At 36.1% G+C, this 26785-nt stretch overlaps 1 protein-coding gene across 5 annotated transcripts in view; it reads left to right on the top strand.

Moving 5' to 3' along the window:
• NPNT (nephronectin) overlaps positions 1–26785 on the top strand; it is a 77565-nt gene that overhangs the window by 5641 nt on the left and 45139 nt on the right. For 2 of the 5 annotated variants that reach the window (XM_074322767.1, XM_074322759.1), the window contains exon 3: positions 13499–13549. The exons of 2 other annotated variants lie outside the window; for them this stretch is intronic. In XM_074322767.1, the coding sequence (XP_074178868.1) occupies positions 13499–13549 (51 nt within the window). Of the gene's footprint in view, positions 1–13375; positions 13550–26785 lie in introns of all 5 variants that reach the window. One more of the 5 variants, XM_074322762.1, reaches the window with a different exon arrangement.

Below are 26785 nucleotides of genomic sequence, written 5' to 3'. Positions count from 1 at the left end.
GTTTATCTTAATTTAGATTTGGTGAAAAGTTTGAGAGGCATGATGGAGGGGAACGTGGACTCTGGAGCACGGCTGTCTGGGTTTAAATTCCACCTCTTATTAGCTGTGTGACCTTGAGCAAGTCATTCGGTCTCTGTGCTTTATTTTTCTCAGCTCTAAAAATAATACAATACCTCACAAGTATAATCATGGGAGGTTTAAATAAGTTATTATTTGTAAAGCACTTGAAACTATTCCTGGCACAGAGTAAATGCTACATATGTGTTTGGTGAAATGACAGAAATGTAAAGGATTACTGCTATTGAAACAATGTTATGGGATGGACTTACCGTGCTAGCAGATTCTTTGTTCTCTAGGCATGATATTTGTATTTTGTGTTTATACTGTCAAAATGGTTCCCAGGTTCTCTGTGTTGCAATAAAATCAAATGCCTTTAAATTACAAAGGGCCAGATGGATTTTTACCATTACTATTCTAGATAGCGAAGTTGTAAGAATGAGTTCAAAGATGGATGTGTCCTTGTGTGTGTGTTTTATCTTCCCAGAATCTCAGATGGTCCAAATGTCTCTTGTCAGCGCAGAGCCCCTGTCTTTGTTTTGCTATAAACAGGTAGAGGAATGCGAGGGTGAGAGGTCAGCTGAAAGTGGGAAGAACTGCACCAAAGGAAGCTTGTTAGAGACAAATGCAAAACTCCTGATTCATTTTTAAAGAAAGCTTTTGTGAAATTAAAACCTTTGTCACTGTATTTATTCAAGAAAAATGCCTTGTTGTTCTTTAACAGTTACATCTGGTAATGGATTACCTATAAAAATTCCAAAGAGCTTCTGGGAAATTGAATGTGAAAAATGTTTTTGCCTTTCTGACCCTTAGACAAGCTCAGTGTTAGTTCCCTTGAGGAGACTTCTCCCTTATCAAAAGTGCCCTGGTCCTTCTTTTTTTCCTGAATGATTCACTTTGGAATTTTCCTTCAAAGCTGCACAGCAAAACCAAAGGAAGTTATTCCCACTCATACCCAGAACTTCCTAGTGTATTCCTTAGAAGATATGTAAGCTGGGGAGACCCCACACTCACTATTCTGGGTATTGATCAGCTCTTGTGCCCTAGTGCAGAGACCCGGTGGTGAGTATCTGTTCCAGTTGGTTGAGTATATGTGAGATGTTTTGACTTGATATTCATGGAGTCCAATGTATGTATTTGTGCAAAACATGCTGTATTTTATTTTTCACTCACTACCCCCTTTTCATGGACTTGTTTGGAGAAGCTCAGCCTTGGCTCCCGGCTCACTGTGTCTAGCCACAAAGCCACATTCAGCCACATCCTTGCCTCTGGGACTGAGGAAGGAAGGATCAAAAATGCTACCCAAACAGGCATAGGAGATGTCCTGCTGCTTCCTGCCTATGCACCCAACACTGCATCCCAATATCCCGGTGGCCTGGGAAAGCACGGCCTATTCCAGAAATAGGCAGGTTGTGTTTTCATAGTTCTTTTAGAGGTCATATCCTTGCCTTCTTTCTGTCCTTTGATTCTTTGTTTTGTATTCCTGACTCATAAACAGATCTCTGCATACTGAGACTTCAAAATTTGATTTTTTTAATTGTCTTGGGCTTTATCAATTATTGATGTGACTCTTTATTGTAAAGTGAAATTTTCTTAATATGTTCATAACACACTGATACATACTTATACCACACAGTACCTTCATCTCTCAGATTGTCACAAAATATTTATTTCTTATTCTGTAATTATTCCTTAACCTTTCTATCATATTAATGGCATGCTTCATTTTAATTACTTTTTTTTAACAATTTCTCTATTCCTACCAAGTGGAGATCTTTGTAATGAAAATTTCTCAGGGTTTGTATATTTTATTTTAAAAAGCTGTGTATGCCTTGGAACCAATTCTCAACTAAAAAAACATTAGACAATTGGTGACACCTGAGTTCAACCCTAACTTTTATATCTGATTAGCTGTTTAACATTTCTCAGCTGCAGTTTTCTTATGTTACAAGCAGATTTCTAAGATTCCATGATGTAGAAAAGAGTATATAGGATCTAGCTATGGTATTTCTATATGGTTGTCTTTCTGTTTTTCTTGGAGATTTGGCTATATATGTGGCTTTGACAATAGCATTTCTTTAAAAGCACTTTATAGAGGTGTGAAGAAAAATGCAAAATACAACTAGTTCCAGGTTTCAACAAAGCTATTCAGTTTCTGAGTTCTTCGGCTGTCAGTTAGCAGTTTGTGGTTTCTGAAGGAAATTATGTGAATTGGGTGGTTTTGCATAGTTTTTACTTAACACCAGGCAAAATACAGATGTTTTATGTTTCTCTGGAGATTTTGGAAAGATGTAAAACCTACACCTAAAGTTTCACTTTGCTTTATTAGCTCTAAACCTCATTTCCCCCAACCCCTTCCTGAAGTTAGTAAAGGCTAGAACTATGTAATTGCCATGTAAAATGAAATTTTGGATTCTTATCAGCATTAGATAAACTTCTGGTTAGCGCAAAATAGGGACTGAAAAACAGTAATTCATTCTGAAGCAATTTTGGAATTGTCAAATAATTTTAGTTGGATGATATATATTACTGTCTAATTGTGGCCCCCTGGAAAGAATGATGCGCAAATTGTTGAATTAAATCTTTCTGTATTTCAAATGAGAAAGGTTATTAGTTTAAGCAGAGAATTTTGATTTAGTAAATGAAATGTTTAAATTTCGTGTTTTATTTCTTAGTTGTATCTGGGTTCTGAACCTCAGCCTTGTAAATGGAACATGATTTATTAATTTTTGCTCCTTACACTGGCCATAGACTTCCTGCCCCTCATCACAAAATTATATAGATTACACCTTTCTTTGGTTATTTAGATCTTGAACCTTTTCTTTCAAATAAGACATGCTGGCATTGGCTTTGAAGGCCATACATAGTGTTCCCTCTCAAAAACGTTATTTCTAGTGAATGACTTTCCATTTGTAGTCAACAACTATGGCACCCTCCATTGAACACAAATTCGTATTTTATAGATGAAGCTTTTTTATATTTGTACAATCATATACACTCTAGGAGTAACTGGAAGTTTCAAGGTGGGTTGTACCGCCCAGAGCTATGCTGAAGAGAGCCAGCAGGGCCTGGGACCAGCTTAATGGGGCTGAGCATGCTTCATGTTTACCAGCTTCCTCCTCTCATTGTGGAGTGAGAATGCAGAATCTTGGTTTTCTGTTTTGTTTTGTTTTGTTTTAGGTAGAAATAAAAGCAAGATGGTGGAAAATAATCTTATAACTGTTTTCAGCCCTAAATCTGAATCTCCAAAGCCTTAGGAAGTAAAGTTCTTGGGGGTTTTTCCCTCAGTTTAATTTCAGTAATTCTTTTTCCCCCCAGTTTTATTGCAATATAATTAAAGTACAGCACTGTATAAGTTCAAAATGTACAGCATGATTTGACTTACATATATTGTGAAGTGATTACCAGAGTAAGTTTAATTAACATCCATCATCTTATGGAGTAGACACAAAAGAAAAAAAAAATGTTTCCTGTGATGAGAGGCCTTAGGAGCGACTGCCTTAACTTTCCTGTGTACCATGCAGCAGTGTTAACCAGTCATCATGTTGTGCGTTACATCCCTAGTACTTGTTTATCTTATACCTGGAAGTTTGTACCTTTTGACCACCTTTCTCCAATTCCCCCTGCACCCTCCACTGCTCAACTTCTCCTGCCTCTGGTAAGGAAGTGACGTTTTTGATGAAGTTTATTCAACCACCACTTTCTATGGCAGGTTATTTAAGAACACCATGCACTTTGGCTAACTTCAAGTGGTCTTGGAATGCAGATTCCAAATGAAAACCAGTGTTGAAGAAGTTTGACCTTTTTAAACAGGTAGTTTTGGAGTACGTGTAGGCTTGAAAGTTAAGTTTCACAGAAATTACTTTGTTCCTTCATTCTTTTCCCCCATTAGAACTGATCTTCATATAATACTATTAAGATCTACTAATTTCCTAAGATCCCCTCACAACGTTTAAAGATTAGAAATTTTAGTACTTCTCAAGCTGGGAGGTCAGGCCAATTAGAGGGAACACTGTAAATCCAGCTGCTTGATCTGCCCTCAACCACCCACCACCAGGGATACTTGAAAGTGCACGCACACTTACACGCTAGTGTCTAGCATGCACTCTGGCCCCAGAAACAACACTGTGTTTGCCACTGGGAACTTTCTGATGAGCTTTGAAAAATATATATGTGTTTTTTCCCCCCTTTCCCATTAGAGCAACTGCAATGGACAGCATTTCTATATGGTGCTTTTTATCTGTAGAATTCATGTTATATGCATTTTTGAGTCAGTTGAGTCAACTGCGTGCTTTTAAAGTGATAATCCAATGATGGTGAGTGGTTCCATGCAGCATCCTTCAGTGAGTAATGGAAGAGATTCATCACAGGGCTGGGCCTTCATCATGGGGGAGATGAAAGGGAAAGAGAGAGAGGATCTGATGGCCTAGTCCTCATCTTTTCACACCCCCCCCAACCATACACAGATACTTTCTCCCCTTTCCCACCAATTTTGTGCAGGTTTCAAAAATTTTCTTTTCAAATATTTATTTTGTAAGAGAAAGAAAATGCATTCATTTTCTCCTCAGAGCAATGACTACTGCCAATTTTTTGTGTACCTTTCAGAAATACTTTACATACTTATGGGCAAATTCTTATATATCTCCTCTCCAATGTCTTTTATACAAATGAAAGTATACTACCATGTTTCCCCCAAAATAAGACCTAGCCAAACAATCAGCTCTAATGCATCTTTTGGAGCAAAACTTAATATAAGACCCAGTATTATGCTATGTTATTTTATATTATATTATATTTTGTATTATATTATACCAAGTCTTATAGTAAAATAAGACCGGGTCTTATATTAATTTTTGCTCCAAAAGATGCATTAGAGCTAATTGTCTGGCCAGTTCTTATTTTCCAAGAAACACGCTATATATCTACCCCATTCTCTACCTTGCTTTTTCTTAACTATACATCTTGAAAGGCTTTCTTTATCACCAGTACATGAAGAGCCTGCTCACCTTTTTATGGGTTCATAGTTTCCCATTGTGTGACTATACCATAATTTATTAACCAGTTTCTTATTGATGGACATTTTTATTGATTCCAATCTTTTACTAATACAAACAGTTCTGACATAAGCAACTTTGAACATACGTTGAAAAAATACTGTTTTGCACATGTTTTAGTATTTCTGCAAGATCACGCTTTCTATGTGGTCAAGTGCCATATACATTTGTAATCTTGACCAACTGACCAATGGTTTCTTACCTGGTAGTAAGTAGTAATGGGAAAGACTGGATTGCAGTGCTGACTTACAGCTCTGGCAACCCTATATCCAGAATCGGATCTGTTGCCTGATTCTAGGATGCTCTGGTCCCTACTCTTTCCCCATAACCCCTCTGACAAGTCAGTGAAGGATTCTCTGTCCCATTTGTTTCATCTGCTTCCTCTTGGACAGAGGCAACTGGCTGATATTGGGAGGATGGGGTGAGGTTTGTCCATTTGCCGGGGTTTTCACCTGGCTTCCTGCCTATCAGCTGTCCATTTTTTATGGATGTGAAGTCCTTTTTACTTTTAAGAAAGATTCACACATTCTTTTAAGAATTGCTTTATTCATTGACCTTTTATTACCTTTAATAAGTCAGCCATAATTTTTATAGTTATGTATATAGTATGTGCTTTTTTGCTAAACCTATGATCTATTGGAGAGGATGATATATAATTTTGATATCTGAATAAAGTTTTTTGGGACACCTGTTTTGATATAAAGATTTTCAGGAAATATTAAAATATTGTACTAAAATATTTTTAGAAAGTGACTTTAAAACTGTAGGGACATACGTTTCCCATTAGTTATCCTGATCCTTGTCCCAATTCTATACTTAAATTGTCTTGTTTAAAAAATAGGAAATACATGCATAAGTAAAAACATTTAAAAAATCTCAGATTGAGATAGAGAAAATGCAGTAAAGGTAAGTCTTTCTAACTTCCCTACTTTCCTGACACCTAGTTCCAACCCCCAGGAACTGTTTCCTATTGATCTTTACAGAGATTTCTAAGCATTTCCAAAATTTTCCTTGTTTTCAAATAATAGCACAAAGTAAGAACTGTGCTCTAGTTTATTTTTTCAGTGAATATTACATTTTGGAAGCTGAACCTTAACAGTTCATGTAAATCTGACTCATTCTTGGAAATGGCTGTATAGTACGGCATTATATGGCTGTACCATAATTAATTAAAAAATCCCCTACTTATGCACATTTACATGGTTTCATTATTCTTTTCTTTTGAAATATGCTGCAGTGAATATCTCTGCAGATTCACTATCACTGTTATATACATTTAGATGTAGGAGAGTTATAAGGATGTCCTGTTTTTTATCTAAGTGCAGTAATTGAACTTTCATTTTATTTTTATAAATTTTCTTATCTAAAATATGTAACTTAAAGAAGATTAAATCATGGATAATATTACAACATGGAAACCTGTTCAGTCACTTTTTATTGTGATTCCTTAGAAGAGACCCTAAAAGATAAATATAATTGATTTATTTGTTTGTTCTACCTTGTGTGGGGAATGCTGTAAAGTGTCTTCCAGGAATGCATGCAATGAAATAGGGAAACAGAATTAACAAGGGCTAGATGGAGGGGGAAAAAGGATAGACTAAAAGGTAAGACATTGGGAAGAGAGTAATTAAAATGCAAATCTATAAGCCATTGGATCCTAAATATATTTTGTAATTTGGCTCTTAGCTTCTGATAAGCAAAGGAAAAAGGGAAATGTTATTGCTCATCAAATTCACGTTGTTTGTAGGGAGAAAACAAACCCGTTTTTTTTTTTTGAGAAATTATGGCTTTTCCCCACATACAATTCTGAAAGATGACTTTTATGTGGTCCTTCCGAGAGTGGGGATGAATGATGGAGCCAAAGGGCCACATCAACACTCCTACCATGAAAACAGTGTTGGTTTTGTAAAGCTGTTTCATAGAAGATCCTCTGACCTATCCGAAGCCCTTTCTCTAGAAGTGCAGTTCAGGGAAAGCTATTCTGCCTGAAGTTTAAGAACCATTAACTATGCGCTTAGCTTTCTGATGCCTCAGCTGGATCTAGCCCCGAATATCTTGCTGTGATAGGTGAACTGTTTAGGGCTTTATGGGCAATTCCAGGTTAGACAAGTCAGTTTCACGTTAGTATCTCTAACAATGTCCTGAAGTTTGCTGTATTATTAAAGGCCAATCCATATATTTCTTTTTATTAGCCCATATGTTTTAAAGATCAGTTATTATCAGTTGGATGATGGAGTTGGTACGTACAGGCATTATGAATGGAGTGCAGATAAGGTGTCTCCTAGAATCTGGTATAAGGAGGTTCTGCAAAGAAATCAGTGGGAGAATTTTTTATATAAATTTTGTATGTTATTTTTATATTCATTAGATATCAGTATGTAAGTTCATCACTGTTCTCTATATTCTTATTCATTTTCACGCAAATTATGGCTTGGGACATGAGGTGCTACACAAGCATTGCTTCTAGGCATCATTTATCCTACTGATGCTGTTACATGGAATAAGGGCCGTGAACTCAAAAACAAAATCTTGACCAGAGCTTATTCCCCAAGCTCCTGATTGTTACAGGTGTCCAAAGGAGCCAACATGACCCTTAGTTGTTATCCTAGTTCACCTGGATCTCATGGAGGGCTGCTCTTATGAAGCCACTTAGGTCTGAATAGACTCAGAGCAGAGCTTGTGGTAAGTACCCTCTATGTCACCATCTAGACCCAAACTTCACTCTTTTTTACTGGGTTGTGAGCAAAGGCTGATTTCCATCTACTCCTGAAGCCCCTAGGAACACTGGAACCTGAAACCCTGATGCACTCATGCCCTAGGAGAATCTTTCTCTCAAAAAAAAAAAAAAAGAAAAGAAAGAAAGAAAGCTCCATGTGTGTCTTGAGAAGGCACCGATCCAGTAAGTGCCCCACCTCCTCAGGAAAAGCAGGAAAAGGGGCTTTGAATGCTTCTCTTCAGAGATCAGCACTGACCAAGAATCTAGCCTCTCTCCCTGTATCAACCTGGCGGGGAGCTGAGGAGTTCATACCGGCGGGGCCAAGGTCTTCCACTTCTTCATGGGAACAAATAAATAATCAGTTTTCAAAGACAATAAAGTGTAGCCAAGATAATTTGGCTTGAAAACATTTCCAAGTGATAGTAATCACTGACTGCAGCCATAGAAAACTACTGGTAGTGTCGGCCTAATGTGATTGACAGTGCATCCCTTGGAATCTGCCAGGGCAAATTAGTTGCAGAATGTATACCTAGTTGCTAAAAAGATGATGTGTTTCAAAGTATAGAGTTTAGTTAAGTAATATAAAATAAAAAGAAAATTTCCATTTTAATGCTCTAAAGCCTTTTTTTTAAGTTTTCCGATTTTATCATTTAGTTACTACTAGTACATAATTAAAGAGAGAATTATAGTCATAATAGAATTCCTAATAAAATTCCTGATAAAGCCAGCAGAAAGGAATACATGTAAACCCAGATATGATAAAGTATTACTGTGTATTATTATGTGTGGTAAAATAGTGGCAGATATCTATGTGTTCGTTCCATATTCTTTCTTAGAACATCTCAAAAATTTCAGTTTAAACTTAATCTGATGAAACACTGTTAAGTCAACTTGTCATTCTTAACTCTCATGGAAGGAAAAAGTTATGAATAATCAAAATGGTTTCTTAGCTTCAGAATTTAGTAGTTTGGGAGAAGAAATTTTTTTTTTTCCCTAGTTATATTTAATTAGAAGCATCATTTCCTGCGGTACATTAACTTACCATGTTTCCCCAAAAATGAGACCTAGCCAGACGATCAGCTCTAATGCATCTTTTGGAGCAAAAATTAACATAAGACCCAGTCTTATTTAACTATAATGTAAGACCAGGTCTTATATAGTACAATGTAATATAAGATCGAGTCATTAATTTTTGCTCCAAAGGATGCATTATAGCTGATTGTCGGCTAGGTTTTATTTTCAGGGAAACACGGCAAGGAAGGCCTGGACACAGCCTGGATAGGAGCTAGATGTCAGGGGAAAGCCATTTTGAGACTAAGGATTTGTCATAGGTGATTTGCATGTGAATAATCTAGAATCAGCTAAATTTTAAAACTGAACATTTCACTTGGTCACTGTCTCTTTAACCATTCTGTACATTAATGGTATAAATTCTCCAGAACTGACATTGTGTTCCTATTATAACATCATTAGATCACAAAGGTTAGGGTTGCTTTTGTAGACATTGACTTATCTGAAATTTTAGGAAATATGTGATCACAGTTTAAATTTATGCTAATGTACACAAAGGAAGAAACAATTGGGAATTTCTGGATTTAGGCTTACTTTGCCAAAAACAATGTTGCTTTTCAAAAATCTTTAGTCTTGTTTTCATAAATCAGAGTTCTATGAAAGATCCCTAAATGGTCAAAGGTGTGTGTTGCTAAATTTACACAGATTAACTCCATGGATAGACATTCCAAATATAAGCTTCCTGCCACCCAAAATATTTTTCTAAAGCCTGGTACCTCCTATTTTATTTCAGTGTTATGAGTTTGTAGGTACTTGGTAATTATCTGCCAAATGTTTGCATGCCAACAAATAGCAAATAATAGAAAAACACAAATTGCAACTCATCCTTAGTTGTATTTTTCAAATGTACATAGGTGTTTAGAGTTGATTTTATGTTATATGAGGTGTGATCAAACAATATGGTGAATGTTTGAATGAAAAAAAATTATTACAGTAAAAGACACATTGCCATTAATCCCCCTCAAATACTCCCCCTCATTTCAAGCACACTTATCCCATCATTCTTGCCACTTTCTGAAGCAGTTCTGGAAGTCCTCTTTTGTGTCTTTAGTTGCGCTGTTGTAGTTGCCTGGATATCATGAATCGATTCAAAATGTTTACCCTTCATGGTCATTTTGACTTTGGGGAACAGCCAGAAGTCGTACAGCGCCAGATCCAGTGAATAAGGTGGATGAGAACACACCATAATGTTTTTATTTGACAGAAATTGCTGTACCAGAAGCGATGTGTATCATGGAGTGTTGTCATGATAGGGGATGAAGTAAAGACACTCATGAAAGAGGACTTCCAGAACTGCTTCAGAAAGTTGCAAGAATGATGGGACAAGTGAGTTCGAAGTGAGGGGGAGCATTTTCAGGAAGATTAATGGCAATGTGTCTTTTACTGTAATAATAATTTTTCTTATTTAAACATTCAATGTATGTTTTGATCACACCTCATATATATTTACTGTGGTAATAGATTCTCCTGGATAAATTGTCCCAAGCTCATATGATTACATACATATTTCATGGTGTTTCCCATAGATAATGGTGATTTCAAGGTCCTTTGTCTCTTGGATTGAATTTAAAATCATTGATGAATTAAAAGATTTATTGTATCTTTGTGTCTATGTATAGCCAAGAATTATGACATTCCCATGTATAGTTTCATTTTCTAAATAAGGCACAATTGTTTTTTGAAACAAATGTAATTGTTTCAAGGAAACAATTAAATTAAGAAAAATTAATTTAATTTCTTCCCAATTAAATTAAGGAAGAAAACATGAAATTCTGAAGACATAATTTGTAGATTTGCTAAACGTTCTGTCCTCTGATCTTGTGTTAAAGTCTGATGGACTCTATAGCTTTAATACTTATAAAGTAGTGGATTGGAAGTTGGGATCATCCAAATTCCCACTCAGAATGCTATTTATGGGATCTGGCTGTTGGTGCTCCAAATGTATAAAGTTGAATAGTTGTCTATGAATAACATTTGCTAGGCTGATACCAACATTTTTTGACAATGAGAAATATAGCATGAAATTTAAGATTGGAGTATGAAGAACTTTTTAGAGTTACTACTTTTTCTACCTGAAGATTAAGTTTGAGAGGTTGAAGTACAGTGTCATGAGGACCTTTCACTTCCATTTATGTACCTGGCATTTATCACCTGGTAGGAGGTGCATGTGTCATCCTCTCCTCTATGCTTAAGAGGTTGTGTGACCTCTGTCTGGGTCATGTGGTAATTGCATCAGTCATCTTAGTCTGAAGGATTTTATTGTTTCTTTTCAAAGGTTGTGGTTGGCCTAACATTTGGGCATTTTATAATATCTTTTACAGTAAATTAAACTATACACCAGATGATAGGGATACCGTTGGATAATAAGTGGGCTCATTTCCTTAGGGTTTCTTATCCCTTATTTCCTTTAACACTGTCCAAGGCCCTGGGTTGACTTCAAATCTATAAACCTGTGTTTAGCAGGCAAGAAGGAGTCATCCCTAAATAGTTTGGTTTCTCTGGTTTATATTGGCTATAATTTCATAAAATCATCAGAGTGCTTATTATTTTTAACTATGCCCAATATCGCTGAGAACCCTCAGTGAAGTGTATAGTATCACCGAGAAGCTTCAGGTGAAGCAGCATCCAAGAAGAGAGTTCAGGAGTTGTAAACTGTCACTGAGTGGGTTCGCCAGCAATGCTGTGAGTGTTTACTACTGTGGCTGTGTGACAGTGGCTGTAGACAAACAGATTATCAGGAGAAAATGGGATAAGTTTTTCTCTGTTATGTGCTACTAAATTAATCCTATTTTAGTGCTTCTCACCGAGAGATTTATACCACCATATATATATATATGGAATTTAGTTTTGGCAACTTTCACAAAAATAGTGGTGATGGTTGCTTATGAAAATTTCCTTGTATGTCAGTAGAGAATAGACCCCAGAAACTTCTCAGAAATATTCTATTCCAGGTATAACATTGCTTTGATTTAAAATGCAGTTTTGTATAGTTTTAAAGTGCAAATTTTAAAATATGGGATATTGACTAACATTTCAGGCTAGAAGTCTTATTAATGGATCTACATGTTGATATAACATTTACTAAATCTATATATGTTAAGGCTGATTTATGTTAAGTAGGAGAAATGTGACCCAACTTTAAGACATTATAAGATGAAAATAAACTATACAGAACTGTTTGGCTGCTTGGTACTAATATAACTAGTTAGAAAATAATGATGTTTGCTATTCTTTATTGAGTTGTTTTACCTTTATTTAATATATTTTTCTTAATAGATTATTTAAAATTGGCCATTAAAGAGTATTAAAGAAACGGTATCCTTTTATATTTTCCTCTTCTCATACATAACCATTGTCATAAACAATGGTTATGTATGAACAGAAACAATGCTTTATGTCATAAACAATGGCTTTCCTTAACATGTGATCTAGTTTTCAGTTTATGCTTTGATTTATTTTCAGCTTTTTGCTTAGATTCTACCTGATATGTTTCATTATTTTAAGAAATGTATCAACATCAAGATATGGTGAGTTCTTTTAAAGTTAACAACAATAACAATCAAAAAAATGCAAATTTCTTATAAACCTGAGCAACATGAAAAGTACTCTCTAACAAGCAAATGTAATGTGTGCCTTTAAATATACTGAGCAATCATTCTCGATTGATAGTTAAATTACTACTTTATTTGAGTCAAACTGGACTTAGAAATTGGACTTAGAATTTTTTTCTTCTGATATTACTCAAAAGAAGGCTTGATTCACCTAATTTTAAGTTAAATAAATAAATAAACAAATTGGAACTTAAAGTGAATATTTTAAGCTTTAGTGAGGGAAGATATTAATTCAAAAGAGAAACAATAAAATCATCTCTTCCCTTACCTCTAGGATTTCTTGGCTGGTCAAATTCTGACCATTATTAATAGTGTTTCAAGTTTCTTCCGTTTACTTTCATTAGACTGGGTTATTCATGTATCTTCAAGTGAAATGGCTGAACTTTCACAGTAATTCTTGTTGCTATTGACAACCAGAGCAGCCACGCAAGAACAAAATGCTGTGGAAGAAAAAAAAACAAAAAAAAAACAAACACCTTAATATTTCCTCCCTAAAGTTGGAGAGAAAAAGGAACACACAGTGTATAAGAAACAGGTAAGTCAAGATATGTCAATTTAAAAACTATAAGCCCTGGTTACTAATTGATCAAAAGTTTTAATTTTTTTCAGATATTTTGTCCAACATGCATTTAAATAAAAGGATACTGTCTCTTGGAACCAAAAATTAATATTCTGAAAATGAAAAATTGGATTGGAAGGTACAGTGTCACAAAAGGTCTGAAATATTTTAATTTAGAATTTGGACTGAAAGAATAGCACAACTTCAATTATTGGATAATATTTTTGTTACAAAATGTTTTTAATGACAAAATGGTGACTGAAATATTACTATTTTAAACATGTCCTAGATTTTTTTTTTGTTTCAGAAAAGCACTGAAAGTTGAATATGTGTAAGTCTCCGGGAATGTTACAAGTTGATAAATACCCAAGTCCAGCCTCCTTACAGAGAAAAGATCTGGAATTTCTTTTTTTGGACATTTGTTTTGCAGCTTTCTACGTCTTAAGGCAGAGAATAGCCAGGATAAGGTGCCAGCTCAAAGGTTAGATGAACATATTTCTTGACATAATTTTGGCTAATATATGTCTCAAAAGGCATAACTTCAAACTAGTAACTTCACAGAATTAATCAATGCAACTTAACATTAGTTGTGGTTTTTTGAGTTCCTTTTTTGGGGGGAAAACTATATTCCTTAGAGATGTGTTTATTCTGTTCATAATTATACTAAGTTAATTTTATTTCAGTTCTTACATTAAACTTTTCCCTTTCAGTTTATAATTCCTTTCTCTTGTTTTATGAATCTAATAAATTGACCTCCATTCTAACCTAAAGGACAGTTTATATTTTTAATACTTAAAGAAGCAAAAAAAAAAAAAAAAAATGTCCACCAAATGAAATTACTAACACCAGCCTATCATTAACCTGAGGGGATTGTATCTCATATTCATTAATTCTCCATGAAAAAATTCAGGTAAGAAATATTTTTATTGTATAAAATATATAAGATGTTATAATAACACTTATGAGTATTCATGCTATTTTTTTGATACATAAAGAGTTCCTTGTTTAAAGTATTTTTGGAAGTCAATAATGTCACTTAAGAAATCACCCTAATGACACTTCAGTGGAAAATTTTGGTGAAATATGTGAAATTCTATTTAATGAAATTGGTGCCAGGAAGACCACATATTTTAAACTGGTAGGTGAAAGATACTATCACATGTCATAGAAAATGTCTTGAAGAGAGGAGTTTGATAATAACATTTGGGAACAACATTGATAGTTGTAGAAATAAAAGGGAATTTCTTCAGGGATACTTAAAAAAAGTCAAAGTGTATGTATCTTAAAATTACTACCGGTTACAGAATTAACTAGAAGAGTTGTGGCTGAGTTAGGGAGGCAATGCTATAGAAACAGTAGAATGTGGACTTTGTCACCAGCAGATTTGGGTTTAGGAAGTGTTCCTGTCACTTACCAACTATGAGATACTAGATATTTTACTTAACTTGTCTGAGCCACAATTTCCTACTCTTTAAGCCTACTTTGCAAGATTGTTGCTGGCCTTGAGTGCCTCATGCAGAACAGTTCTTGATAAATGTTTGTTAATAAGAGTGTGTGGTCAATATGCGAACTCTGAACAGTGTTCTACTAGGGTCCATCTTAGTATTCATGGTATAGCATACTCTGCCCATCATTTTGAAATAATCAATTGGAAGTAGGAAATTTCTCAAATTATTCATTTCTGAAATAAAAACTTTCATTGGATAGCTGTCTGTGCTTCTGAACCATTCCTTTCCCACTCCTCTCATAATATTTATTTGCAGACCTCAGAGAGGAGTATGGTTTTGGCACTCCTTATCAAAGGAAAAGGAACTGAAGGAACTAGAATTGTAGAATTACATTTAGAGTATGGTGTATTTATTTGACAAATAAATGAAAGCATACTAAACGCAAGGAGTTAAGTTAGGTGCTGGGGGAGATACAAAGATTTGTAAAACATGGACTCTTGCTTGAGAGGAACTGATGTGGTAAGATGGTTGTCTCATTCCTTCCAGCATTCTAAAATTAGAAAGAGGTAGTAGGGATAAAGAGATGGTTCAGAGGAAGATTCACTTCCAACTGGAGAGGATAAAGGAAGATTTCATGCACTCAGTGGTGTTCATGTGATTCATTCATTCAGTAGATATGTATTGAGGGCTATTACCTGATTGATCCTGGGCCAACCACTGCAGACATCATACCAATAAGATGAAGCTATAGGCATTCATGTCATTCACTGTCAGCACTGAAGGCCTACAGATGATAACAGTACCCGATGAGAGGTACGTTTTGATACAGGTGTGTTTTGAGATAGGATATCGCAAGAACATATCTCAGGGGGTGTATCCCAGATAAGAAGTGATGGACCAGTGGCCCAGCTAAATTGTGAGGGATGAGTAATTCAAATGAAGGGCACTCTGACTAGATAGGAAAAATGCATTAAAACATTAGAAGCCAGAGTGAGGAGCACATTCCAGAAAATGTAAGAACCTTAATCCAGCATTGTGGTATGTGTTTGAAGGGCATCTGATAAGAGATGCTATGGGAGAAGTAGGGATGGGCTGACTCATCCAAGGCTTTTGATGTCACCTTAAATAGACTCACCCTTATCCTGAAGTTGTAGAGGAACATTGTAAAGATTTTAAGCAGGGAAATTACATAATCAAATTTATATTGCAGAGTATATAAGCTGGTGCTAATGGGTCAGATCTAGCATAGAGGTGAATTTAGTTTCATTCACAGAGTGTTTTAACTTTTTTTTTCAAATAGTTGCCAGTGCAGATACCAGACTATTTAAAAAATCAGTAGCTCTGCATTACTGCAAGGAGCCAGTGGGCTGGAGTCACATAGCAGCTGCCCCAGTGGGAGGGAGCATGTACTTCATTTTACCACGTGACTTGCTTCTTCCGGGCAAATGCCTGGGATCTGTAGGCGTTTGAAGTTCTGGGACCCATTTCTGAATGGTTTCCTGATTGATAATTTAGAGACGAGCCATTTGAGGCTCAGGATTAGAGGCTGTTCCAGTAGACTTGGTGAGAAATTAGGTTTTATCTAGATTAGTAGTGGTGGGAACAGAGATAAGGATCAGGGCTGAAAGATACTGAAGAGAAAGGATGGAGAGGCGTGCATCAGCATAGCGGTGGGTGTGTGACTTCATAGACAGAGATCTGGCTGCTACCACAAACTGTGTTTTTGATAAATTTACCCAACCTTTCTGAGCAATAGCTCCCCCCCCCTCCTCCTCCTCCTCCTCCTCCTCCTCCTCCTCCTCCTCCTCCTCCTCCTCCTCCTCCTTTTTCTTCTTTGGTAAAATGTAAGTAAGAGGTCTACCTCATAGGGTTTTTTTATGAGGATCAAATGATAAAATACTTACAAAGCACTTAGCTCAGTAACTGGCTCGTATTAGTTCACATTCAATAAGATGGTGGCTGGTGGTGGTGGTGATGGTTCTGAGGGTGAGGAGGATGGAATGAAGGATGATGCCCAAGTTTCTCGCGTGTTACTTGGTGAGCTAGAGAACCCAGGAGAAAGTGCAGATGCTGATGACTTCAGTGATGGATGTGACATGTTTGAAGTGCCGTGAGACCGTGAAATGGGGAGGTGTGATATATGATTGGGTTCCAAGGTCTGGAGCTGAGGGGCGAGATCTGCATGGGACGCAGGCTGTGATTTGATGATCTGTCCATCACTGTCCTACTGAGACCTCCCTTCCCCTCCATCAACTTCAGTCAGCCTTGATAGCGAATCACATCGAAGGTTGACTTTAAACGAAGTCGAAGAATGTGGGGGATTCAAATACTGGGTTGCATTTTGTCTGGAATGTTATCTAATAGTTTAAGGTTATTGAACAAAATTCTTTCCAGTTTACCATTTTGGTCTCCAGTTGAAAGAAATGAATAATTCAACATTTGTTTATATCAGGGCTGAAAAGCATCACCCTTTACAAATGTTATCTTTTTTCCATCTTTTGTTGGCTTTTTCAGTTTTATATCCCCAACACTCCTAATTCTAAGTAAATATTCAATTAAAAGTGACTAATTGTCAGGAATGAATGACCACATTTTTTTTTTTAAGTTTGTATTCTTTCTGAACTGAACTTACTGAAAATCAGCCCTGACCCACGTCCTAGCCAAAACTCCACCTTCTCCTCTCTCTTCCTAACTTTAGCAGTAGGACATCTCCTCTTCTTTCTCTACATTGAGTTATAACACTGGAGTGGAGCTTGTGTCATACTGCTCTACAGTGTGGTGATTTGTGGATCTGTAGCATTTGTTATGCGAGACTGATAGTTCCGTGAAGCTGGAGACTGTATCTTACACACATCTTTGTGTCCAGTGCTGTGGCTTCCTCAATGCTGAGTTGAGTTCAGTTCAGTACACTTGAAGCTGGAAGAACCAGGTACTTTATAAAAAGGATAAAAGATAAACGAGATGTAATCTTAATAAGAAGATTGTGGTTTTCAGGAAAGACAATTTATGGGAAAATAAATGTATTTCATTTGTCTGTCTATCTTATGGCTTTATTACAGGTCATAGAGCTTAACTCTTGATTGAGGTTCTAAAAAATTCAATTTATATGCTTGAAAACACAAAATGTAATCTGTGTCATCTATTGCTTGTAATCCATTGATTGTTCACAATTATGGATAGAATCCTGAGTCTCTGAATACAACCCTCTTCAGGTTGACAACTGCCTTATCTTTGAAGGACTTTTTTTTTTTGCTACATGGACCCAATCACAGTGGACTGCCATTGTATTTCCACTTCGTCTACTGCTTCATGCCTCTCTCAGCTCATTCACCATCCATGTGGTAAATTTCTATTCATCCCTTAAGATTCAGCTCACATTTTCTCTTGTAAGCCTTTCCTGACATTTTTCCTCCTCACTCCTCTCTTCAGAGAAATTCCTTCTTCTGTATTGTTTTTAACACCTTGTACACCTGTCATATCTGTCTTTATCAGGAGATTGTATGCCATTCCAGAGCAGGTACTGTGTACTTAAAGAGCTCAAAGTCTAGTGGGGGAGCCAGAGAAGAAAAATAGCTATGATAACACAGCATGATGTATGTATGCATGAATGTAAACATATGTAAATAATTTATGATAGGAGTATGCTCAGAGCTTATAAAAGCACTGAGGAGGGCTCCAAACTCAGAGTGTAGGGCTAACACAAATCTTGGAGATGGTAATGTTTAAGCTGAGTATTGAAGGCTGAATAGGCGTTAGTCTGGCAGACAAGGGGAAGAATGACTATCATGTTAAAGTGTGGAGGTATTAGAGAGTGTGTTATTTCCTGAGAACTCCAATTTGTTGGGGTATTTGTTGGTGTGATTGGAGATGAGACTGGAATCAAATCATGAAATGCGGTGTTGAATGCCATACTAAGAGATGGATATAGCATGATGGTCTAAGTAAAGATGACGAGGCATCAGTGAATGTAAGGAGGAGAATGGAATGGTGAGATCATGGGTGAAGGACGGCCCACTAATAGCAGCTTAGTCTTGGATTGGAGTCCATAGCACTGGAGGCGAGAAGATCATTATGCCATCACTTTATTTACCCAATCCCGTATTGATGGACATTTAAGTTGTTTCCAAATTTCTATTTAAGGTTTTTCATCAGGTGAATTTGGAACAATTAATAAATTAATGTTTTATTTAAAAAAAAAAAAAAAGCACAGTATGCCAAGTTGACAAATGCCTCACATGTAAGTCGCAAAATGATTCCATTTTTTAAAATAGTTATTATCTGGCTCAGCTCATTACATATCAGTGACTCTTTTAAACATAGAGATTTTGATTGCTGAAAGAAGTAATGATGGCTACATTAAAATTGTCTACACCATGGGTGTCCAAACTGCGGCCCGCGGGCCAACTGCAGCCCGCAATCCATTTTTAATTGGCCCACAGCAAATTCCAAAAATATGTTTAGTTTACTTAAATAAACCAGGTGAGGCAATACGTACTTCACGTCGAGTGAGTGGCCTGGCTGTTTGTGTATTTTACCACATATGGCCCTTGGTAAAAAACGTTGAAAAAAGTTTGGACACCCCTGGTCTAGACTTTTGTGATTATTGCACAGTAAACTGGCCCAACATTAGAGTATCATCTCCTCAGCTAAAACAAATATGATAATTTTTAACTAAAAGGAATACTTTAATGTGTTTCATTATATCCTAATGGGTTTTTACACTGTGAAATCAGATGTCTCGTAAATTTTCTTTTTTTGAGAGAAAAATTTCTAGCATTACTTTTTTTCCAAAACCTAGTCTAACTCTCTTAAATCTATGTCATTGATTACTTCCTTTTCTGTATCCTTTATATATATCTGTTATTAAGACATCTGTGCTTACTTCTCTCTCCTTACTGAACTACCTACTTGAGGATGAGGTATCTTATTGGTATCTTGTTATCTTGTTGATCTTTGTATCCCCAGTCCTTAATGTAGTACATTAGATGCTGGAATTTTTCCTCTAAGTCACCCTTGTAATCCTCATTATAGCTGGCATGTCATTGAGCTCTGACGATGAGATAGGTGCTGTTCTAAGTAGTTTATTTGGACATTTTCATTTAATCCTTCCAATAAACCTGTGGGTAATTTCTATATGCACTACGTGGGTTTACTATTTTTTTTAGAAAAGAAATATCAGTGCTTGCAACTTCCTTTGGTTCAATTTAGGACCTCCATTTTAAAGCAGAGAGAAGTTGAGTAACTTGAATAGGTCATCCATTTCCTAATGGTAGAGCTGGGACCCCAGCAGTCTAAGTCCAGCATCTGTGCTCTTAACCCCTTCTCTAGAGTGCATTGATAAGTGAACAACAGCTCACAAATAAGAATATTTGTCAAGGTATTCATATTATCCCATTTGTGTTTATAAATTTTCCTCATTTTTGCATTCAGAAATTTCTAAATCCACAGAAGAGTTGCAAGTATAGGATCAATAATAACCATATACTCTTTGTCTGCAGTTGTTAACATATTACACATCTGTGTTCATTTTTTTCTATCTATTTCATTGAGCCATTTGAAAGTAACTTGCGGACATAATGGCACTTTATGCCTAAATACATCAGCATGCATCTCGTGAGAATAAAGACATTTACTTACAAACATCAATATTATTACACTTAGCAAATATAACATTGATATACTAATATTATGTAATAAACAGTTCATATTTAGATTTCCCCAGTTATCCTAATAATGAGTTTTATGATTTTTTTTTTCTTTTTGCTCCAGATCCAATCAAGTATCTCATATTACATTTCCTTGACATTCCTCTTTGGTCTCCTTTAGTTTAGAACAGTTCTACCACTTTTTTTTTCTTCTTGACAGTGACATTTTTGAAGAGTCCCTAGTAGAATGTTTCACAATCTAAATTTATCTGTGGTTTCCTCATTAGATTCAGGTTAAACCTTTTTTGCAAGAATATTACAAGGTGACCATATGTTATGACATTCCCATTGCACATAATGTCTGTTACATTATCGGTGATATTAATTTGATCACTTGATTAAGGGTCTTTCCACCAAATTTTTACACTGAAAGTCACCTTCTTTTTTAATTAGTAAATAATCTGTGAGGTGATTCAAACTGTTTGAATATCCTGTTCCCTAGCCAACTTCCAACCACTGAAAATTTAAACATCTGTGGATAATTTTTTTGTCAAATTATTTCAGTGGTGGTTGTAAAATTGTGTTTTTCACATTGTATCTTTCGTTCTGCATGTTCACTGGCATTCTTCTGTAAGAGAAACTTGGTCCTCTTCTTTTTGGAATCACTTTGGACCCATGGATTCTCTTAGGATTCAGTGATCAGTTACCATCCTTATTCTTCTTGGCACTCACATTATCCCAAATTTGGCCAGTGGAACACCTCCAAGCCAATTCCTATGTCTTTTACACATGTGTTCATCATTCTTTGAATTAATCCTTGCTTTTTATCATAACAGAATATCCCAGACCTTGCCCTGATTCCGTTTATTGTGGAATAGTATTTAGAAACTAAGATCTAGGTGTTAGGTGTGCTCATTGCTTCCTACTGTTTACCTACTTAAACAAACAAACAACCTACTTCACACTTCCAAATTAATAGTAACATTTTCTTCTGTGTTTTTAAAGTCTCATTTGGCATTAATCTAGATTCCACTCATATCACAATGGAAACAACAACAAAAAAATTCCAAGTCCACTGAAAATGACAACACTCTTCAGAAGAAGACTTTTCAGTGGGAAGGGATGGTGTTTATTTATGATAAATAAAAATTGGCTTGAGATACAGAGATGTAGATACAGGCACTTAATTTCTTTGGACTACTTCAGGAATTAAAGGGTAAATAGTGAGAGATGAAATAGGAAATATGTCTGAATTGAATGTTCCCAAAGATAAAAATGAAGTAAGTTGTCAGAGAGCTCTTGGGAGACAACATTATATAGACCAAAAATTCTTATTTATTTTAACTCTGTGTTCTAAATTATCAATCAGTTGGTTGACTTAATATTTGAATATAGTTCAAAAATAGTTTAAATTCTATATAAAAATGATGCTGGATAAACTGTGAGAGAGAGAAAAAAGCATAGATGTAGCAATGCCTCAGAAGAGATAACAATTCTATACTACAGTAATGGTTCAGAATCCGGGATCAGTACAAAACAAGCAAGGCATTTATGTTAAAATATTCTGGCAAGTTTACTTTAATTTTCTTAAAATTATACATTGCATTCTGAACTGCAACTTTTCCTTCCTGGAAATGTAACTTAAATACTTTTATGCCTCTAATTACTGTTGATATTCTCTACCCCTCTCATCCTTTCCTGCTAAGTGTTTTACTATAGTCTCACTCTCCTCCCTTCTAATGCACTCAAAATGCTGGGCTTTCGGGCCTTTTCCTGAACATTAGAATTGCTAGTGGATTGACCATGGAACTGGGATAAGAAATTTTTACTGAAATCAGGCAAGTCACTTCACCTTCTGTGTTTTCACTTGTCTGCTAGTAAAATGAGGATAATGTCGGTCTATAGCCTGCCTTATATGGATATCGTGAGAATACATTTAACCAGTTGTATAAAATGGTTTTGTATTCATGAGAGCATTTAATGGATAATATTTTATAGTGATAACAGTCAGAGACACTTTTATTTCAGTTTTTACTGCAGCAGGAATTCAGATTTGAAAATACAATAATCAACACTAGAATACAGGATATTAGGAAAGCTGGAGAGTTTTTTTTCCTCTCGAAATCTTGGAATCTGTAGGATATTTTTCCTCTGGCTTTTGCTGTACCTATGATATGGAGTGGCTAAAGGCCCTTTGCAGTGGAGACTTATAAAATTCTGCCTCCATTCCTTCCAGTTTCCATTAATACAGCAATGGGTTGTTTCATGATTCTTTTTAGCAACTTTCTGTCTTCCAATTGCTGCCAATTGCTCTTTGAAAAAGATATTCCTCACTGTATACTCCTGTTTGCCTCAGACAAGTTTGTCCATATCTGAGTTCTCTAAAACTTGTTAGATACAATGAGAGCTCTCTGAACTCTCCCAATTTTGTATGCATTCATTTTTCTGCCCTTCCCTTGCATATGTCTGTGTCACCTTTGTTTCTAAATTACATATCGTGCTTCCCTGAAAATAATACCTGGCCGTACAATCAGCTCTTATAGTAAAATAAGACCGGGTCTTATATTAATTTTTGCTCCAAAAGACACATTAGAGCTGATTGTACGGCTAGGTCTTATTTTCAGGGAAACAGGGTTTCCTGGAAGATAGTCCTCTTTGTTTTGCTTTTAGTTGTGCCATGTCTGAATGGCAACATGGTGTAGATTGCAAAAATTACAAATGATTCTTAGGATTCTAAAGACAATCTTATTTACATTAAGACAGTTCTTCTCCAGTTACTAACAACTGGGGTTGAGTTGGTTTTTCCCTTGTCACTCTCCAGAGCCACCATCTGCTTGGGCATCTCAAAATGCCTTATTTATTCAAATATTGGCACTTGACTCCCAGTGTGATTAGTTTACATAAGAAATATTATATAGAACTTTGCTGTGGGAGTTTAATTTTCCCCTAACATTTTATAATTCACTATAAGCTTCAGAATACCTTGTCCAACTCTCAGAACCCAAGTTACATCCATTAGGATGAATTTTTAAGAATAAAATTTTATTAGATTGTAAACAGAAGAGGCTTAGATGTGTGACATTAAAGAGCTATGTTTGCTTTACCAGTTGAAACTTGTTTCTTTTTCTAGTTGAAGTAATGACTTCGGGGTTATTTTAAGGGCACTTTGGAGATTATACTGCAGGAATGTGAGGGAGTAAATTTTGAGTGTGATTTACCTCTTTGGGTTTAATTCTGGCATCCAATTTCGGGGTAAAAAATCTGTCATTCATTCACAGACTATCTGTGATCCTCACCTGACTTTTATGTATTGAGCTGCTAACCCATATGTGATGTCAGAGGACAGTGGACTATCAAAAATGGCCTAAAATTCTTGTCCCTGATCCACAGGAAGGTCAGAGCAGCGATGCTGCTTTTTCTGATGAACCTGTACCAACCACAGATGCATCATTTCCTCTAAATCAAGTGTCTCATCTGTTTTTGATATTTCTAGACCATTCTAAAATGGACCACTAATCCTTTCTATTTATCTAATTTATCTATCTATTTTTATTTTTCCTGACCTGCTAGCCACAGCAGGCTGTAAAGGTTGATGTGTGCTGACTACTGAGAGCTCCTATTACAGTGGAGTAGGCTATCAAATGGTGAACCAGCTTACGTAGAAGTTGGGAATCATTTTTTTCTCTCATCTCAAGATGTATTTTCTAATCTAATTCTTTAGGTATAGAAATGAAGTTTTTTAGACACTTTTATAGTTACATGGTATTGTAGGTAAAAACAAAATTTCACAAATTGTATTTCTTTACTGGGATCTGCTTATAACATTTCTATGCTAAGGATGTATCCAAAGAAGACATTTGCTGGCTTGATAATGAACACACATTAAGTCCAGATTCCACAGCCTTGCGCTCAAGGATAGTCAGTTAGGAATTGTATTTGGCTGCAAGCAACAGTGACACAAAGAATAGTGCTCTAAATTGCTGGGATGACAATGTAGCGTTAATATTATGACTTCTTGCTCTGCCCTCTTTATCATTCTCAAGATTATGGTCCCAAAGTGGCCTTTGTAGTTCTCCATGACTTCTATATTCCTCAAGAAGACAGACGAAGCATAATAGTTAGGATCTTTCTAAGTAGCATTGCAAATGTCCCACCCAATAACTTCTGCTCACATGTAATTGTCCAGAATTTAGTTGCTTGGCTACTCATATCTACCACGGAGGATAAGGAACTGGTAGTTTCCATTGCTGACTCATTCCCCACTCAAAAAACAAAAACAAAAAATGATTGTATATTTAAGAGGAAGGGAAAAACAGTTACTAGTAAGCACCCAGCAGTACCTGCCATTTATGACTTGCCCTAGCCTGTCTTTTGATCTCATTTGTTATAAGCCCTTCGCGTGGCAGCTCCACTAGAACACTTGGCACTCACAGAAAACTGTTTTCATTGTTCTTCCCCCGTACTTTGCTTATGTTCTCAAAGGCTTTGTCTCCCATCTCAATGTCTCTGCTTCTTACCTGTTAGGCGCTGCTCAGATCACATTTCCTACAGGAGGCCTTTCTAGAACTTGCAGTCAGTTATCATCTGCCCCACCCTGCCACACACACCTTTCTTCTTTCATCTCATCTCTCTATCATAGCCCTTGTTAAGTCAATATAGTTTCACAGTTATTTTTTGTATCTTCTGAGACTCTCACTCCCCCCAAACACTTGACTCATATAATACATTGTATATAACAAATGCTCAATACATGTTTATTGAATTCTATTGCAGACTTAACCCAGCAAGGAAATAGGAGAAAGTACTTTTGTGTAACATTTTTCAGAGTTTTCTTTTGGTAAGAGAAAAACATTAGTTATATGAGCATTCTGAGTATCCTGTCCCATTTAATAACTGTTGGCTCGTATGGAGGTCGTGGGTTAGTTACTTCAGTGAGCAGTCTAGAAGTGCAAACAGCAGTTTGACAATACTGACTCTCTAAACATGGAGGAAACATTAACAGCCTTGATCTCATGGAATGTGTGCATTTGATGTGCCCAAGATGAGGACACTCCACTGAGAACAAACAAAGAGAAAGGGAGGGGGACAATAAAAACGTTTGTTCCTGTAAAGCACCTGAAAGTGCTATAAATGGACGTCACCAAGCTGGTCAGGGGGTCAAAAGGCAATATGACCTCAGGCTGGGGTTTAATTATTTAATAAACTGTCCTCTTCTAAAGAAACTTTTTCATGTTTTTAGAAATATTTTTAAATTCCATTTATTTTGGGAGGTGATTGCCTTGACTGATATTTAGTGATTTTGAGGTGTTTATTTTTTCTTTTTAAGTATGGCACTCTGGGTGCCTCAGTGATACTTGATTCATTAAAGTTGTACTTATATAGTATAATTGTTAAGACATATGGAGCATTTTTTTTAAGATTAAAAAATGTTATGTTTAACTTGCTCTTCTTGGTGATGGGACCTGAAAATTACGTAAAGAATGGCTTATTCCTGGGACTTGTTTTAAAACTGCATATAAACCATCTACCGGGTGTACAACTGACTGAAAAATAATATTGGAAGTCCCTCCTAGATAGTTCATTTCTTCTTAAGGATCTGAACAAAATTGCTTCCCTTTGAATTTCATGCCATGTCTAAATCAGATTTCAAAAAATGTCCAAGCACATTTCTCTGTCATTTATACTTTCCACTCTGCTCATCTTTTACTTCTGCAAGCTTTTTAACTACCTACTGAGCAGCTCTGTCTAAGGATTAGTAGTGGCACAGGGTCCAGTTGAAGGGACAAATAAACAGGCAGGAAAGACCTGAAAGTCTAATGGGAAATAAGCCCGTGGAATACCACGGGAGGGAAGGGCTAGTGCGAGTTGAGTGAGGATATGGAGAAAATACCAAAAGTAACATGCACATCAGTTTCTCAGGAATATTAGGATTTTGAAGGAAACAATGTTTTGAGAATTGTCAGAAACTGGGAGCACATCCCAGAATGGAGAACAGCCAGGGCTGATATGGGAAGAAGCAGTAGTCAGGAACTTGAGAATTCAGGGTCATTGTCGACCCCATTCCCTTTGGTCTTCAAATGTTTCAGCTGTTCACTCAGTGGTTCCTGAAGCTGGTCTCTTCTTGTCGCAAACACAAAGCATGCTTTCCTCATGTCAACTAGACTCTCCAGTTCATCCTATATATCATCACCAGGCTAATATTCCCAGAATTTTGATTTTTATCAGGTAATTTTCCTGATGGTGATAAACTTTCCATTTCCTATAGATAAAGTGTGTATTCCTCAGTCTGAAATTGAGGGAGCATCGTTATCTGATACCACTCACCTGTGATTGTCTACTTCTCACTCTTCCATCAGCATTTACCCATTTCTTTAGCTTGAAAAGGCTCCTCATTGTCTCCTAAATAAATTATGGTCTGTTTTGCTACATAGTTATTACTGTAAATAGTATTCTCCCTTTTCTGTCTACCCATGCTTCAAGATCCAACTCAAGTCTGTTCTGTAAGGCTTTCTGTATAAATGTACGTGGATATGCTTGTGTGATAATTTCTCCACAAATTCCACACATGCCACACATTTTGCTCACAAATAAGTGTTGTCTTGAATTAAAGATTATTTTGTCTCT

This window comes from Rhinolophus sinicus, linkage group LG02, assembly GCF_036562045.2.
Source record: "Rhinolophus sinicus isolate RSC01 linkage group LG02, ASM3656204v1, whole genome shotgun sequence".
Lineage (NCBI taxonomy): Eukaryota > Metazoa > Chordata > Mammalia > Chiroptera > Rhinolophidae > Rhinolophus > Rhinolophus sinicus.
The sequence above is the reverse complement of the archived record's forward strand: the minus strand, read 5'-3'. Positions and strand labels throughout refer to the sequence as shown.